Below are 17,886 nucleotides of genomic sequence, written 5' to 3'. Positions count from 1 at the left end.
ATTTGTAACGATGTATAATTCTGTTACCAATTTGTAATAACAATTTTTTTTTTGCTCACAAATCTTCAACAAATATTAGTTTTCGCTTCTAATTTATGATAGATATTTTAATTTGTGAAAAATTTGTAACAAATAAAATTATTCCGTTACAATTAAATTTGTATTCCTCAATTTCATGTATTTTAAATTTTTTTATTAAATTTTAATTTTGGAAAATATTATTATCCTTATTTTTAGTTTTCATATATTTTAAAAAAGCTCATATGTTATAATTTTATGTGCTTTTAAAATTCATCATATTATTTTTTACTGTTAATATTTTTATATATATAGATAAAGAAAATCTTAATTTTAAACTAAAATTTTAAATTATTTTATTTTATATTATCATTATATGTTTTATTAAAAACTTTACAAGATATTTTATTAAAACTTTTCCTTAATTAATTTAAAATTGGGAACTCAATGAGTCAATTCAAGCTTCTCAGCATTTTTTTTAAAACTTGAGCGGACCGTCTCGTTCGGTCAGAAATTGGTCACTGGTCCGGTCAGATCATATTTAAAAAAATGTTCTAGCGGTCAAATCAGTCAAAAAACGATCAAGAATATGTCAAACCAATTCACTATTTTTTTTACAATTTTTTTGAGGAATTTTCTTTAAAATTCAAATGTTTCTAATATTTAAAATATTAAATTTTAATTTTGATTATATATATAATTATTTAGATTTTGAACTTTGTTAAAAATATTATTTTTGTAACGTCTATTCGTTTTAAAAATGCGGAATATTTTTTTTTCTTAAAAATTAAAGCTCACATTTTCGAAATAACATTTAAAAATGATCTTAAATATTCGACCATAAAAATAGCGTCGTTTAAAAATAATCAACCTCAGCTTTAATCATACGTAAACATAAACATATAAAAATTCTTAAAATCATCAACGTATGAAAATATTCATCTCCTCTCAATCTCATAAATCGTAATGCGAAAAACGTGTGGTCCTCAGGTCGTGTCACCTTACCAGGTCTGCCTACTCAGAGTTCGGCACCTCCAGTCTCCTCATCATTAAGCTCACCTGCATCACACACGCCTAGTGAGTCTAAAGACTCAACACACCTGCATCACACACGCCTAGTGAGTCTGAAGACTCAACACACCTGCACCGTTAATAACAAGTATATATATACGTAGCACACAACAGTGAAAAATAACATACTCAATATATCTTTCATGAACTTAAAAGCATTCGTGTCTGCAGTAAAATCATATATGTAAACGTGTCCTCATGGTAATAATCATAGCATGTCATCATATACGTAAACGTGTCGTGTAAAAATCATATCGTGTAAAATCATGTCATCTCATATCATCATATACGTTTACGTGTCGTGTAAAATCATATCGTATTAAAATCATGTCATCTCATGTCATCATATACGTATACGTTTTCTTTTTAATTGAATTCAGTTAATTAGCTGTGACTTTCGTATCATCATGTCAACATGTCAGTCGATGGATCCATCTACGTGTAACTGTGGTGCCCGGCGGCGGGGGACATCAGCGACACTCTCACCCGTCAACTGAGCCCGAGCCTATCATGTCATCATATCATGTCAATGGAAATACGATCGTCAGGGCTCCCTCTTGGGCCTTCTCCCGTAAACGGGCTCCCTCTGGGGCCTTTTCCCTCACGATATCCCCAATCATATCATCATGTAATCGTATTAGTCACAACTAAATCACTTCCTTCAAAACGTGTCATCATATTCACCACTTAATAAAATCATGCATATACGTAATTTTTACTTTAAACCAAGCATGCAACGTAAATATCGTAATTACATAAAAATCATGAACGTGATGCATAAGCATTTAAATCATGATAAAATGTGCTCAGGACGCTATCAGGACCAAAATCTCACCCCGGGTGCAAAATGACCATTTTACCCCTAGAAACCAAAAATTATCATTTTTCCCCTAGACGTAAAATTTCACTTCTTTGACATTTTCTTAATTCCATTGACTCTAACATGTCCCAAATAATTATTTAAGCCTACATGAACTTTCTCATATTTTTATTTGGCTTAAATCTGTGACTTTTAAATTAATCTTTAAATATAACCTATTAATGCGTTTTAATCCCGAATTAAACCAAACCTTAGTATAAAATTCCCAAATTAAAAACTTAGACTTCTAATAATTATTTGAGCTTAAATATAATTTTTATAAATCTATTAAGCTTGAATCTAAGTGTTTCAATTAATTCTTTAATTAATGTTTCGTGCGGCGACTAAATCTCGGATAAATCCAAAACTCATTATTTTGATCCGAAGCTTACCAAACTCCTTAAAATGTCCCAGAACATATTTAAAAGCATTCCTAGACGTAACTCGAGCTCATTTCATAACTTAATCAAATTGTTTTAAAACTTGGACCGGAGTCCCAGTTTTAATCCGAATCGACTCGAAACTTAACCAAAATTTCCCAAACTTAAATCTTGGCTTAAACCCACTTGACCAGCAACTAAATCCTCCGTTCCAGACCACTTATGACCCATGGAAACAAACTCAAATGTTGCTGGAAATTTCCAGCACACTTGCTTCCAACACTAACCCAACAAGGCTCGATTATTTCCTTCCTAGCTCGACTCCGGGCTGGACCAGCCTTGAACTAATCCATCCTAGGACCAAGACCAGCTCACGGACCTCCCCTTGGACCGACCCAACCATGCCCTAAGCCCCCAAACTCACGGACGTACTCACAACTCAAACCACAAAACCATCGGCTCCCTCACCACCAAGAGCATAACGCGACTCCAGCTTAAATGACAGAAACTTACCCCTTCGCACAGCCTCTTATCACACGTTACAGCAGTCCCCTTGCAACATTTCAGAGAAAACATGAGTAGCGAACAAAAGATGTATGTGTTTGAACAAAAACCGAGGGATCTCCATGATATGCTTTGGATCGTGAATTCCACAAACAAATAAACATAATACAGCATGTATATAACGTGTATGATGCAGCAATAAAAGTACATGGCGTGCCTTAAGATGTAAGAACTCGAGAAGAATGAAGATAGGAGCGCCGGAGAGCCTTGGATGCAAGAACAAGCCAAAACCGATACTTCAGCTGCTGGGGGAAGAAGCCGAGAGAAATAATAGCTGAGGTAGAGTGTCGGTTGTTGTTTTTCAAGAATAAAGGCTGGTGGGAGTGAGGGTGTCGGCTATTATGAGGTGGGGTAGTTTAGGTTTAGTTTAAGTGTAGTTTAGGTTAATTAAAATATGTGCTAATGACCCTCAATTAAAATAAAAAAGGTTTCAAGCCCAATAATCTTAAAAATAGGCCCATTAAATCCAAACACACTTCCGAAAAATATTTCGTATTGGAAAGTTTGTGAAAATATTAGTCGAACCCTCAAAAAGTCCTCCGATTCGACAAAATTCGCGTACCGTTAACAATAAAAATCTTGCGGGTAAAAATACTCAATAAATCCCAATTCTTGAAAAATACCTTTAAAACATCTTATATTAATTAATAAAAATTAACCGTGTAATAAAATAATTTTTTCTGGAAATTCTCCGGTCTCCGTTCCTCGTTTGAGCGCGAAATGAAATTTAAAAATCTATAATGCATGAACCTTTAAAATTTCATGAAATAAATACTATTATGTAATAATAATGTATAAAAATAATTTGACACAATTTAATAAAATAAACATGCATTTTATGCTTTAAAATAATTTAATAAAATACCAAAGAAATTTAATAATTTACATGCATGTGGTTCACGTGGACTTTTAAATTTTCGGGACGTTACAATTTTAGTAGTATTAGAACTTGATTTGTCATTTTTTTTATCATTTATATGTAATTATATTAATATTTTCATTATATGTATGTTATTTAAATTTTAAATTTTGTTAAATATTTTTTTATTTATATACAAATTTAAGATTTTTAAAATTTAATCTATTATTTACTATATTATATTATTATTTTATATAATATATAACAATGTTATGGCCCGACTATCCAGTTGAACCGTTATTTCAAAGTAGATTGATTCGATTACGAAACCATTTATTTCCAACCTCATCTCCCTACAAATAAGAGCATCCACGTTGGTATATTATTTGGTGAATAATAACAAAAATTGATGTTCATGCACCAATATGAGAGCATGAATTATTAATTTGGGATGTCACTCTAAATATTAAAACGTTTGACACGTTTGACACACTATTTTCGGGGAATAATTTCACCCTATTTCATGTGGCACTGCCCCTATGAAAAGATCAAAGGCTCAGTTTTAACCATACATATACGGAGTCCACCAATTCATATGCGGGGTTCATAAATTTCTTTAAAATCAACGGCCCATATCTTATGGGGCACTGCCTCACAAGTAACATCGACACTACTCTATTTCGGGAGCGTCAAGTTGGACCCAACTTTCCCACCAAACTTTTTTTATTTATTTAAAAAATTAAGATTAAAAAAATAATAAAAACAAAAAATGTTTGTACTACAATTTATTAGTTAAATTATGCTACATTTATCTAAATTCTTATCAATTTTTTTAATTAATTTTTTGAAAAGAGCCAAGTAAATATTTTTTTAAAAACAATCTAAAACAGCAATATGTGAAGTTAATCTATTAAAAATTTCAAAATGTTTAATTTATGTTGTTTTTAATTTTATGCAAATGTTTTTTTTCCTATGTTATACTTTAAAACAAAGGCAAAAACTTATGTAAGAGAGTCTCACGGGTCGTATTTGTGAGACATATATCTTATTTGGGTCATCTATGAAAAATTATTATTTTTTATGCTAAGAGTATTACTTTTTATTGTGAATTTGGGTAGGGTTGACCCGTATCACAGATTAGGACCCGTGAGACGGTCTCACATGATATCCACTCTTAAAACAAAACTTGTAAAATAATTAACAAATATTTTATATGTTATTTTAAAATATCATAATTTATAATTTTAAATAATAACTGCAAAGAGCCCCAATGGCTCTTTCATATTTTTTAAATAATATTGTAATAAAAATTGAAATTACATTAATTTTAAAATAATAATATTATTTATTTTCTTATAATATTAATTTGTAATTTTTTTTTAAAAAATCTAAAATTATTTATTTAATATAAAATAAAAACAAAGATAAATACATTGACAATGAAACTTAGTAATGAATGTTGATATTAAATGAATGTGATTGTCAGTTGGAAAATTTGTAAATCTCAAATTCAGTGTATTATTTATGTACTCAAATTTTTGTACTAAGTTATCAAAAATTGTATTTAAAAATTATCCACATTATCTAAAGTTGGTATAAGATAATTAAATTTTTGTGTACAAAATATCCATAGAATTCAAATTTCAAGTGATAAATATACCTAATTTTCGATTTTGGTATATAGATATAAATAGGTCAAGATATAAGAATTTAAATAAAGAGCTATTGGATATATAAAATTATGTATATGTGTATTTTGAAATTTTGGGTAAATAATTTCAAAATTTAAGAAATAAAATACAAGATAAAGCTAAATGATAAGAGATAATGATAAATAAGAGATGATAATATATTTTAGATTCAAATTTTAATTCAAAAATTTAAACGTGAAAATAATACACGATCTGGATATTACTCGCTGACATGCAACATTCACGTGACACTTGACGATTAGCCACGTATGCAAAAAAATCTCTATCAGAAATATAATTAATCAAACCAGTGTTTTTATAACCGGACCGTTAATCGAACCGGTCAAGCCTTAAAAAACGGTTCAACCGGTTCAACCGGTTCGACCGGACGGTCGAACCGGATCAATAAAATTAATATTTTATTTATTTTATAAATAAATAAAATAGTAAAATATTGATTATTTATGTTTTATAGTTTTGATTTAATTTTTAAGATGAAAATTACAACAAATATCCAAATAAACGTCACTTTTCAAATTCAAAAATTTAAATTACACCACAACTTGCGACGGTTTTTTAATAACAGTCGCAAGTAGCGACGGTCTTTAAAGGACCGTCGCTAGTAGCGACGGGTTTTAACAACCGCGCTACTAACAACCGTCGCTAATTGCGACGGGTTTTTAAAAACCGTCGCTAATCCGGGTTTTTACTTATCTCCGGGTTTTTACTTATCTTCGGACCGGTCTGGGGGCCGGTTCGCGGTTGAACCGGTCCGACCGGCCGGTCCGGTCCGGTTTGGAGAACATTGAATCAAACAATTTAAATAGCCAAAAATTATTGTTATTTTTAAAAAATTTGATATCTATATCATTCTATGGTCCCGTGCCACATAATTATTTGTCGGTGCCACATGATTAATTGTCAGAGATTCAAGCACGTCGTATGTTGATTTATACAAGCGCCATTCTCTGGAGCTTACAAGAAAATGGCTTCTCTTTCACAATTAATCGTCTCTCTCACTCTTTTCGCGATCTTCCTCGTCTTCGTCTACAAATGGCGATGCAACGAAGCTTCAAAACCCGGGAAAAAACTGCCACCATCTCCAAGAAAGCTTCCATTGATCGGCAACTTCCACCAGATCGGTGCACTCCCCCATCGCTCTCTCCAGCCTTTGTCCAGGCGCTACGGTCCCCTCATTCTGCTTCATTTCGGAAAAGTACCGGTGCTTGTCGCCTCCTCCGCCGACGCAGCTCGCGAGATAATGAAAAACCAAGACTTGATATTTTCAAACAGGCCCAAGTCTAGCATACCTGATAAGCTACTTTACGGGTCCACGGACGTGGCGTTTGCTCCTTATGGCGAGTACTGGAGGCAGATCAGAAGCATATGCGTGCTCCATCTTCTGAGTAACAAAAGAGTTCAGTCCTTTCGTCGTGTGAGGGAGGAGGAGACGTCGCTAATGATCGAGAACATCAAGCGACTGGGACGTTCATCATCTCGTGTCATAAACTTGAGTAAGCTGTTGGCATCCCTTACAAATAGCGTGGTTTGTAGGGCTGCCTTGGGGAGGAAGTATGCAGAAGGGGATAAGCTCAGAAAGTTATTGAAGGAGTTTGTGCAGCTAATGGGAAGTTCTTGTATTGGTGACTACATTCCATGGCTTTCTTGGATTGATCGCGTGAATGGTCTGCACGCAAAGTTGGATAAAGTGGCTATAGAGTTCGACGAATTCTTGGAGGGAGTGGTGAAAGAGCATAGGGATCAAGAATTTATAAATGAGAAGATAGTTGTTGGGGAGGATTTTAAGGAGTTGGATTTTGTGGATATATTGCTTGAATTTCAGAGGGAAACCAAAGATAATGGTCATATCGAGGACAATTCCATCAAAGCCATCATTTTGGTATGAATTCTTAATTTTTAGTTGGCGAGTCTCAAAGGAAAAATAACGTACACGAGATAAATCGTTTGTGTGAAAATTATCTTGGTAAAATTATATTTTTTTTGCTTGCACATTGAAGGTTAATGGCTGTGGTTCACAAATCATTAACACTACTATATTGTGATATGAATCAAATTGAATTGAAAGTAAGCGAAAGAGTACCTTTTATGGTCAGGAAAGTGCGATTGATCAAAGGGTCTTATTCTTAATTTCACATGCGTATTATTATTGAATATGTGTTAGTGAGAAGAACGAACATTTTTTTCAATCATATGTGAACTCGCGGCTGCTACCATTCGGTACACATTGGGTAAACTCCAAGGTAACACACTAGTCTGCAAACTACGTTAGTCAGGTAAACCGTACTGGATAAAGACTGTGATACCTACTCGACCAATAAGGAGTTGATAGTTGGAATCAAACTACTGACCAAAGGCTTACTTATTCCACCAATTCCGATACTTTTTGAGGACGAGATGAATTAAAATTTGATAATCAAAGAAAAAACGACAATAACCCTTTTTAGAGGTAGCAAACATTACCTTAATTTGACATGCATATTGATTCTCATTTATGATAGGACATGTTTGCTGCCGGAACCGATACAACAAGTACTGCCATAGAGTGGGCGGTGATAGAGCTTTTACGACATCCCGGAAGCATGAAAAAGCTACAAGATGAAGTCAGAGCCATAGGTTCAACAAAAGGTGAGATCACAGAAAGTGACTTAGGAAAAATGCAATTTCTAAAATTGGTGATGAAAGAGAGTCTAAGACTGCATGCTCCAATTCCATTACTAGTCCCCAGAGAGTCGACCAAAGACACCAAAATAATGGGATATGACATTGCATCTGGCACGCAAGTTATCATCAATTCTTGGGCGATAGGACGAGACCCATCGTTGTGGGAACATCCCGAAGAATTTCGTCCCGAGAGGTTCTTGGACACCAACGCCGACTACAAAGGGCTAGATTTCGAGTTGATACCATTTGGTGCTGGTCGAAGAGGGTGTCCTGGTGTTACATTTGCCACGGCGGTCTACGAACTTACGTTGGCGAAATTGGTGCATAACTTTGACATAGCATTGCCAAATGGAGAAAATGGGGAGAATTTAGATATGAGTGAAGTGAATGGAATCGCAGTCCACAGGAAATTTCCTCTCATGATAACAGCCAGTACTCCACCAGCTTCATAGTTCTTCTACCTCAGTTTTTGTTTGGTAAGTATTTGATTTCCATGTATTTTGAATAAATGACAAAAATGTGAGATTTCACCGCACGGGATCTCCAATTTGGATCTGCTAACATTCGACTGAGATCATGTGATACCACGAAAATCTAATTAACTTTGCGAAATCCTCTTGATAATAATGATAATAATATTGTAAATTTCGACAATTCATATTAATTACAGAAGTTTAACTAATTTAGGAAAAAAAACATATTTATTTAATTTTTTAAAAAGATTCGTACTAGTCGATCAATTTTTTCTCATTTTTTTATCATATCATTTTCTTTTGTTTTTTTGCCATATTTTCTAAACAAATGCATATATTTTATTATAATATTCAATTATTACAATTTTTTGGGCAATAAGTGATATGAATTTTTTTGTTTACAATGTTGTTGGTTATTATTCTCTTTTATGTAAACTGAGAATAACCGACATTTACTCGAATATTCGATAATTGGCTGGGGAAAGGAGACTGGAGATGACCAAGATAAAATAAATATTTTTCAATAAATATTTTCAAGGCTTATTAATATGATTAAATTTTTCTAAAAATAGTAGAGTTCAAATAATTTTATGAGATGAGTTCAGTTTTATCTGAGAAGCCGGTTTTGGGCAAACGAGAGACTTTTAAAGTATCAAAAGTATTATTTTTCAAAATTAATTTTTACAAAATTTTATTTTTCAATTAAATAGGTGTTATTGGGCCTAATTTTTCGAAAAAATGTTGTGGAAAAATTTAGATGAATTCGAAATTTTCTAGGACTTAATTGCAAAATTCGAAAATATTAAGGGGTCATTTGGTAATTTTCGAAATTTAAGGGGTTGAAATGCTAATATGGGAAATTATCCGGGCCTAGATTATAGGGAATTCCTAAATTTTATGGCCTTAATCAAATATAATGAAAATTTTATCAAGACGAATTTTGTTAGCTGGCGTAGCTACTTACGCTTTGCTAGATTCTGGAGCTACGCATTCTTTCATATCTGAATCCTTCGGGAAACAATTGGGAATCTTACCAGTGGAGGTGGAGTCGAGATTCATAGTTACAGTGCTTTCTAACGAACAAATAGTCTCTACTAGCATGATTAAGGATGTGGAACTTAAATTGCAAAAGAATATTATACGAGCGGACTTTATAGTACTACCCATGCCCGAGTTCGACATTATTTTGGAGATCAATTGGCTCACACTGAATGTGGCTACTATTGATTTTTTGCGGAGGTCAGTATCTATTAGGCCATCGAATGGGAAAGCATTTCGAAGTGGCGCAAAACAATCAAATATCGTATATTAATTCATGCATGCGTGTGAAGAAGGTTATTCAAAAGGGTTGCCAAGGCTTTCTCGCTAGTATTATATCTGCACCGTCACTGAGAGTCGATCTATTGAGGACGTGGAGGTAGTCAAGGACTTTCCGGATGTGTTCCCTGACGATGTTTCTGGTATCCCACCCGATCGAGAGATGGAATTTTCTATTGAATTGATGTTTGATATCGTGCCGATCTCTAAGGCACCATATCCCCTAGCACCTAATGAAATGAAAGAATTAAATGATCAAATTCAAGATTTACTAGACAAGGGATTTATTCGCCCTAATTTTTCTCCGTGGAGCGTGCCAGTACTATTTGTGAAGAAAAAATATGCGAGCATGAGACTGTGCATCAATTACAGAGAATTGAATAGAGTGGCAGTAAAGAATAAGTATCCATTATCTCGAATCAAAGATTTGTTTGATCAATTGCAAGGAGTTTCGGTATTTTCAAAGATATGTTTACGGTCTGGATATCACCAGCCGAGAGTAAAAGAGTCGGATGTGAACAAGACGGCTTTCCGAACGCGTTATGTGCATTATATTTTTTAGTGATGCCTTTTGGATAGACTAATGCTCAGGCAATCTTCATGGATCTCATGAATCACTTATTTCAGCCGTACATTGATCAGTTTATTATTGTTTTCATTGATGACATCTTGATCTATTCTAAGAGACGAGAAGAGAATTAGTTTTTGAAAAATAATATTTTTTCGAAAAACGTTGAGGAAAAATTCAGACAAATTCGAAATTTCCTAGGACTTAATTGCAAAATTAAAAAATTTTAAGGGGTCATTTGCTAATTTTAGAAATTTAAGGGGCTGAGATGCTAATATGGAAACTATCAGGGCCTAGATGATACGAAATTCCTAAATTTTATGGCCTTAATCGAGTATAATGTGATAAGTGCAAGAATTGCACTTAATTTATATATTAATCCTTTTGATCTATGCTGGTTTCGAACAAAATTACGCGTGGTTTTTGTGTTGTGCAGGGGATAAACAACTAGTTGATATTTTAGAGCAATTATAGATGTTTTTGAGCGTGAAACTGCGATAGACGAGAGCCGCAACGCCAAAACAAGCGCCACAACGCTCATTTGTATGAAAGACGAGCGTCTAGGCGCTGCCCACATAGCGCCGCATTGCTTAAAAGTCGAGAGTCAAGCGCTTAGGCGCTAAGGAACAAGCGTCGCGGCGCTAACCTTCATAATTGACGGGCGCCTAGGCGCCACTTACTCAGCGCCGCAGCCTAATGGAGGCGAAACAAGATTTAATGGGCTTCGACTCGCGGCCTAGACGGGGATATAAGAAGAAATCGAGGGTTCAGAAAAGGGACGCCGTTTTTGGAGAATCTGGGGAAAGAGACGACAATTCGGATTTGTTATCTGTTCTTTCGTGTTTATATTTTCTCGCATTTCGATGTCTAAAACTTTGAACATGCGTTGTTTTTATTTCGATTTCGTCATGAACTAATTTTCTATTCTAGAGGATGATGTAGCTTTATGGATACGATAATTTGACTTAGTTTTTATATGATTGAATTCCTTCTCGTTTAATTGTGTTTCTTTGTGTTTATTCTACTGCAATTTACTGACCATAAATTGTGTGTTGTCTGATTAATTCTATAACTCGGGAGAAGGATTAGGATTATAGATCATTAGAAACACATCGTTGAATGTTTATAGCGTTCGGAAGACGTATACTTTTAGCGAAGCTTAGGTAAAAACATTGTTTGCATCTATCCATGAAACTTAGATTTTAATTAGAAATATTAGAATCAAAGTTTGATTGATACAGTTTATTCGTCACTCGGGAAAGGGGGAATAAAATAAGTAAGTGTTCTTGGCTATTAAATAATTGGAATTCATGAATATAAGTTCCAATGAATTTAATTATCGTGGGCACTTAGTGAAATCATTTCTCTAGATATTTTCTCTTCTTGATATTCGTCTAAATTCGGTGACTAGTTACTAATTTCGTAATTCATAGATTCCAAGTATGCCAACCTTTTTAGTTGATTTTTCTAGATAAAGTCGAGAATATTTTAATTACAAGCACTGATATACGTTTTTATTCACTCATCGTGGTATCGACACTTTTATTCAAAAGTACATTTTACTATAACTTGACGTCGTGCGCTTGCGAGCAATCAAGAAAACACGCAACAAGTTTTTGTCGCCGTTGCCGGGGAGTGTCAAAATTTTGAATTTATATCATTTTTGTTACCAATTAGTATAAATTTAATTTAGAGCTTTATTTTATTTTATTTTATATTATTTTATTTTTATAATTATTGTGTTGTTCATTTTTTCTGCTTGACAGTGTATGCAAAGATCGCAAAACTCAGACTTCCTGATTTTTGATCCGGAGATCGAAAGAACTGCGAGAAGATTAAGAAAAGCAAGAAGAGAAGAGATCCAAGCAATGGCTGAACACAGAGAGAATGACAGACAAAACCCGCCATAGGCCATACCTATCAGAGATCATTTACGACCAATGATCAACAATCATTACTCTGGTATTGCAAGAGGGACCATCAACGCCAATAATTTCGAACTGAACCTGCACTGATAAATATGGTTCAACAGAACCAATTCGCAGGAACTGCCACTGCTGATCCTCACATTCATTTGAGGACTTTCTTGGAGATAACAGATACGGTAAAAATTAATAATGTTCCTGATGATATTATTACACTACGTTTGCTTCCGTTTTCTCTCAGGGATCAAGCAAGAGGATGGCTCCAATTGCTTCTCTTGCGAAGTATCACGACATGGCAGGAGCTGGCTACGAAATTTCTTGAAAAATACTTTCCCCTGCTAAGTCAGCACAGTTGAATATTGAGATTAGCACTTTCAGGCAGACTAATTTTGAGCAATTGTACGAGGCATGGGAAAGATACAAGGAGCTGTTGAGAAAGTGCCTGAACCATGGTTTTGAAGACTGGGCGCAAATCGAATTATTCTACAACGGTCTGAATGGGCAAACAAGAGGAACATTGGATGCAGCAGCTAGTGGCACGATCTTTGCCAAATCTCCTGAGAAAGCTTATGACTTGCTTGAGCAGATGACTATAAACAATTACCAGTGGCCATCTGAGAGATCCGGGGTAAAGAGGACAACATGAGTGTATGCCTCTGTACCCTATTACATCACTCACAACACAGGTATCTGCATTGACCACACAAATAGCAGCGATGAATAAGGTGAGCACTTCAGAAACTTAGGATCCATCGACTGTTGTTGAAGAACCACCTCTACCTGAGAAGCTCAGTATATCAACAACCGAAATTTTGGTGGATTTGGAGGATATCGAGGTAACCCTCCCCCTAATACCTATCACTCTGGATTGAGAAATCATGAGAATTTTTCATATGAAAATAATAAGAATGTATTGAATCCTCCACCGGAGTTCAATACATCAAATGGGGAAGGGAAGCCATCATTTGAGGATTTAGTTGGGACTTTTGTTGCTGAATCTAGCAAGAGAATGGCTAGGACTTAGTTTAGGCTTGATAACCTAGAGAGCCACATGGCAAATATTGGTGCTTCTTTGAAAATCCTGGAGTCGCAAGTTGGGCAGATAACAAAACAACTCATGTTTCAACCGTCAAGCACAGTACCAAAGACTTTAGACCCGAGTATGAGAGAGGTGAATGTTGTTTTCATAAAACATGAGGAGGTTGGAATGCTAGAAGTAGAAGAGAAAAAAGTTGATCATAAATCCAGCTGGGAAGATAAGCGGACTCCAAGCAAAGGGAATCGAGGTAAGACAGGTAAGAGTTATGATTTTGATCAATGTATTGATATTCCTTATCTCCAAAGATTTTTATAATTGAAGGCTGAGTTTCAAAGAAAAAAGGTCTTGAAAATCTCAAGAACATACACTCTAACATTCAATCTGCAGAGTAGGATGAGGTGACATTTATTGCAGGAGATGATAAGGAAAGGCAAGGAAATCCTCCTCAGAAGCTGCAGGACCCCGGGGAATTTGTTGTACCATGTGAAATAGGTGGTCAATTAGTGAAAAAAAGCTATATGTGATTCGAGAGCAAGCGTGAATATAATGCCAAGTTCTCTCTATGAGAAACTTGGACTGACCAGGATAAAACCCACAGAATTAAACTTGCAGTTGGCAGATAAATCGATGAAGGTGCCATTGGGCATTGTGGAAGATGTTGAACATAAGATTGACAAATTGAAAGTTCTAGCAGAATTTGTGGTACTCGATATGGAGAATATTCATAACGTTCACGTCATTCTAGGACGACCATTATTGGCTGCTGTTGGAGCCATCATTGACGTGAAACGAGGAAATATGACCATGGAAGTTGAAGAACAACTGGTGGCAATAAGGGCATCCAAGAAATCATACGACCCACCATGAACAGGATTAGTGATAGTCGGGCTGATGACAATAAACCAAGCGCTTGTTGGGAGGCAACCCAACCAGTTTTTATTCTGCTTTAGTTATTTTATTTTCAATAGTATAATTGTTTTTATGTTGTCTTATTTTATTTAAATTGGCATGTGAAGATTAGACACTGATTTATGTGTTTTTATGTAGGTACAAGTTGAAACGAGGTGTGGCAAGGACTCAATTTGGACAGAATTTACGCAATAATAGCGCCTAGGCGCTATACTATAAGCGCCGCAGCGCTACGATGCCGTGAAGTAAGCGCCTAGGCGCTAATAAAGAAGCGCTGCAGCGCTAAAATGCAAGGATCAAGCGCCGCAGCACTAGACACTCAGCGCCTCGGCGCTGAGGGGACGAGAGTTTAGCGCCGTGACGCTAGTTCGTGTTTTTTTTTTTTAAAAAAGAGGACCGAGACTTCATTTTTCAGAAATCTAAGAAGCAAGCGCCACAACTCTTCTCATTCATCACCAATGAAAATCGCCTCTCATCATAAATCTTCCACAACATTCACGGGCTCAGACAAACAGCCCCCATGTTGATGAGGTAGACCGTAAGCTGGATAGATTATTGAGGATGACGCGCGAGCACCAGGAGTACGTGTATAATTAACATCAAGTGCTTGCACAACATTACCCTGCTACTTGTCCATTTGGTGAGTCATTCTCACAACTGCCCACATTTGGACACGGACCTGATGATGAGGAGGATGAGCCTGAGCTTTCAGGCGAAGACAGCGAGTCCTGATGCTTGTTGTATGAGGTACGTAATCCCCTATTTTTCTTGATTTATTACTGTACATTGGGGACAATGCACGTACCTAAGTTTGGGGGGTTGCTAGTTTGTTTTGCTTGTTGGTTGATTTAAGTTTGAATTATTATTTCGTTGTGAGGATTAATAATGCATGATTAGTTATTTCTTGCACATTGTTTTAATTTAATATAATTTTTTTTCATTTCTTTTTTTTTTTGTTAAAATCGTTAGAATTAGTCATGGATAAGCTATTTTGTGGCCGATGATGATAATGAAGTTGTGGTTCTAAAACATATGTGTGTTCATGATAACTTGGGAGTCATATTTTCATGCACTGTCATGTTTATTGATATTATCGATGCTTAGAGACAATTTGCATGTCTGTGATGCTAATTAAACGAGAGAAGTCTGATTTTAAGTAATTCTCGCATGACATTGACTGACACTTTTGCAAACACAGAGATGATCTAAGCAATTTTTCTCAATGTCCTTGGGCCGTCCTTCTTTATTCATTTTCAATTGTTAGTCCATTGAGCCTCGAGTAGATTGAGATGCTTGTCTTTTCTTCGTGCACCTATTTCATTTATCATTTTGATTGAAAATTGCATGTGATTGGTTTGTATGAGTTGACTAATGGATTGACGGAAGTCTAGAACTTGTTTGAGACGAAATACGGATAATATGTGACACATGAATGATTATTTTTGGAGCCGTTTTGAGCCTTCGAGCCTACCAAACGAAAATGAAATATCCCCATTGTCCCATTTTGAGCCTACTAAATAATCAAGTGGTGTGTGTCAATGACACAAAATAGCCCCCACTTTTAGCTATTTTACATCCCACAACAATTACCTAATGAAGTTTATACACTTATTGTCCTACCTAATCTTGAGAGAAATAAGTTCATTGGTGTTGTAATGATTCAAGTACTCTTTGAAAAAAAAAGAGTTGAAAAAGTGACAAAAAATCAAAGGAATGAATCAAAAGTATGGGAAATCGAGGATATGATTGGGAAGAAAACAATGAAGTGATGGTGAATTAAATAAGAGTGAAGATGATGAAAATTCGATTATTTCTCTCAAATTTTGATTTCCATACTTTTTATTGTAGCCATGAGCCATAGCTTAACGTTAAAAGCCTACAAGACCTATTAACCTTGTCACATTTATCCAATATACTAGTGGAGAAAAGCTGTTCAAGTCAAGCCTGTGGATACCTGAGAAACATGGTTAGTAAGTATGAATTTTAATAATTTGCATGTCAGCATCTCAGTGTGTCACATCATCGTTTGGTATTCCTGCATTGAATATCTATTGAACCAAACAATTACCAATGAAGTCCTGTGGGATCTGTGTAAGTGAATTTGTATATTTATAAAGTGTGATTTGAACTGATTTGAAAATCCCTCGAGTTTATAAAGCTAGTGGGTGTTGTAAATTTATTTGAGCATTTGATTGGGTAAATGAACATTGACATATCACACACACACGTTACTCTTGATTGATTATGAATTACATAAAAATGGATCAATCTGAGGCCACCGTCACTATTCATATCCATGACTATAGTGGTCAGCGTTAATTCTTGCTTGAGTCTGCATTTCTATTTTTTTTCTTAATTTTGCTCGGGACTAGCAAAAGTTTAAGTTTGGGGGGTTTGATACGTGCAAGAATTGCACTTAATTTATATGTTAATCCTTTTGATCTATGCTGGTTTCGAACAGAATTACGCATGGTTTTTTTTTGTTTTTGTGTCGTGCAGGGGATAAACAACTAGTTGATGTTTCAGAGCAATTATAGATGTTTTTGAGCATGAAACTGCGATAGACGAGAGCCGCAACACCAAAACAAGCGCCACATCGCTCATTTGTGCGAAAGACGAGCGTCTAGGCGCTGCCCAAGAAGCGCCGCGGTGCATCATTGCTGAATTATAAGCACCGAGGCGCTGCCCACACAGCGCCGCGACGCCTAAAAGTCGAGAGTCAAGCGCTTAGGCGCTAAGGAACAAGCGCCGTGGCGCTAACCTTCATAATTGACGGGTGCCTAGGCGCCACTTACTCAGCACTGCGGCGCTAATGGCGGCGAATCAAGATTAAATGGGCTTCGACTCACGGCCCAGACGAGGATATAAGAAGAAATCGAGGGTTCAGAAAAAGGACGCAGTTTTTGAAGAAAAGACAGAGAGAAGAGTCGGAGCTAACACGAGACGAAAACCAGGCACGCGAAGATCGATTACAAATACGAAGAACGACGAATCTGGGGACAGAGATGACACTTCGGATTTGTTATCTGTTCTTTCGTGTTTATATTTTCTCGCATTTCGATGTCTAAAACTTTGAACCTGCGTTGTTTTTATTTCGATTTCGTCATGAACTAATTTTCTATTCTAGAGGATGATGTAGCTTTGTGGATATGATAATTTGACTAAGTTTTTATATGATTAAATTCCTTCTCGTTTAATTGTGATTCTTTGTGTTTATTCTACTGCAATTTACTGGCCATAAATTGTGTATTGTCTGATTAATTCTATAACTCGGGAGAGGGACTAGGATTATAGATCATTAGAAACACATCGTTGAATGTTTATAGCGTTCGGAAGAAGTATAACTTTAGCGACGTATAACTTTAGCGAAGCTTAGGTAAGAACATTGTTTGCATCTATCCATGAAACTTAGATTTTAATTAAGAATATTCGAATCAAAGTTTGATTGATACAGTTTATTCGTCACTCAGGAAAGGGGGAATAAAATAAGTAAGTGTTCTTGGCTATTAAATAATTGGAATTCGTGAATAT

The 17,886-nt window shown here is 35.4% G+C and overlaps 1 protein-coding gene and 1 long non-coding RNA gene across 2 annotated transcripts; both read left to right on the top strand.

Moving 5' to 3' along the window:
* The first annotated feature begins 6,342 nt into the window (after window positions 1-6,342).
* LOC140802962 (cytochrome P450 71A6-like) lies at window positions 6,343-8,719 on the top strand. The gene is made up of 2 exons (XM_073158595.1): window positions 6,343-7,342; window positions 7,962-8,719. The coding sequence occupies exons 1-2, from the start codon at window positions 6,428-6,430 to the stop codon at window positions 8,574-8,576; spliced, it is 1,530 nt and encodes a 509-aa protein (XP_073014696.1). The 5' UTR covers window positions 6,343-6,427; the 3' UTR covers window positions 8,577-8,719.
* Window positions 8,720-12,232: 3,513 nt separating this feature from the next.
* Window positions 12,233-17,552, top strand: LOC140803631 (uncharacterized). Its single transcript, XR_012111911.1, has 2 exons — window positions 12,233-12,586; window positions 14,494-17,552. It is a non-coding gene; the product is annotated as an uncharacterized lncRNA (long non-coding RNA).
* The last annotated feature ends 334 nt before the right edge of the window (window positions 17,553-17,886 follow it).

This window comes from Primulina eburnea, chromosome 10, assembly GCF_022965805.1.
Source record: "Primulina eburnea isolate SZY01 chromosome 10, ASM2296580v1, whole genome shotgun sequence".
Lineage (NCBI taxonomy): Eukaryota > Viridiplantae > Streptophyta > Magnoliopsida > Lamiales > Gesneriaceae > Primulina > Primulina eburnea.
Note: the sequence above shows the minus strand (reverse complement) of the source record. Positions and strands in the feature narration are given on the sequence as shown.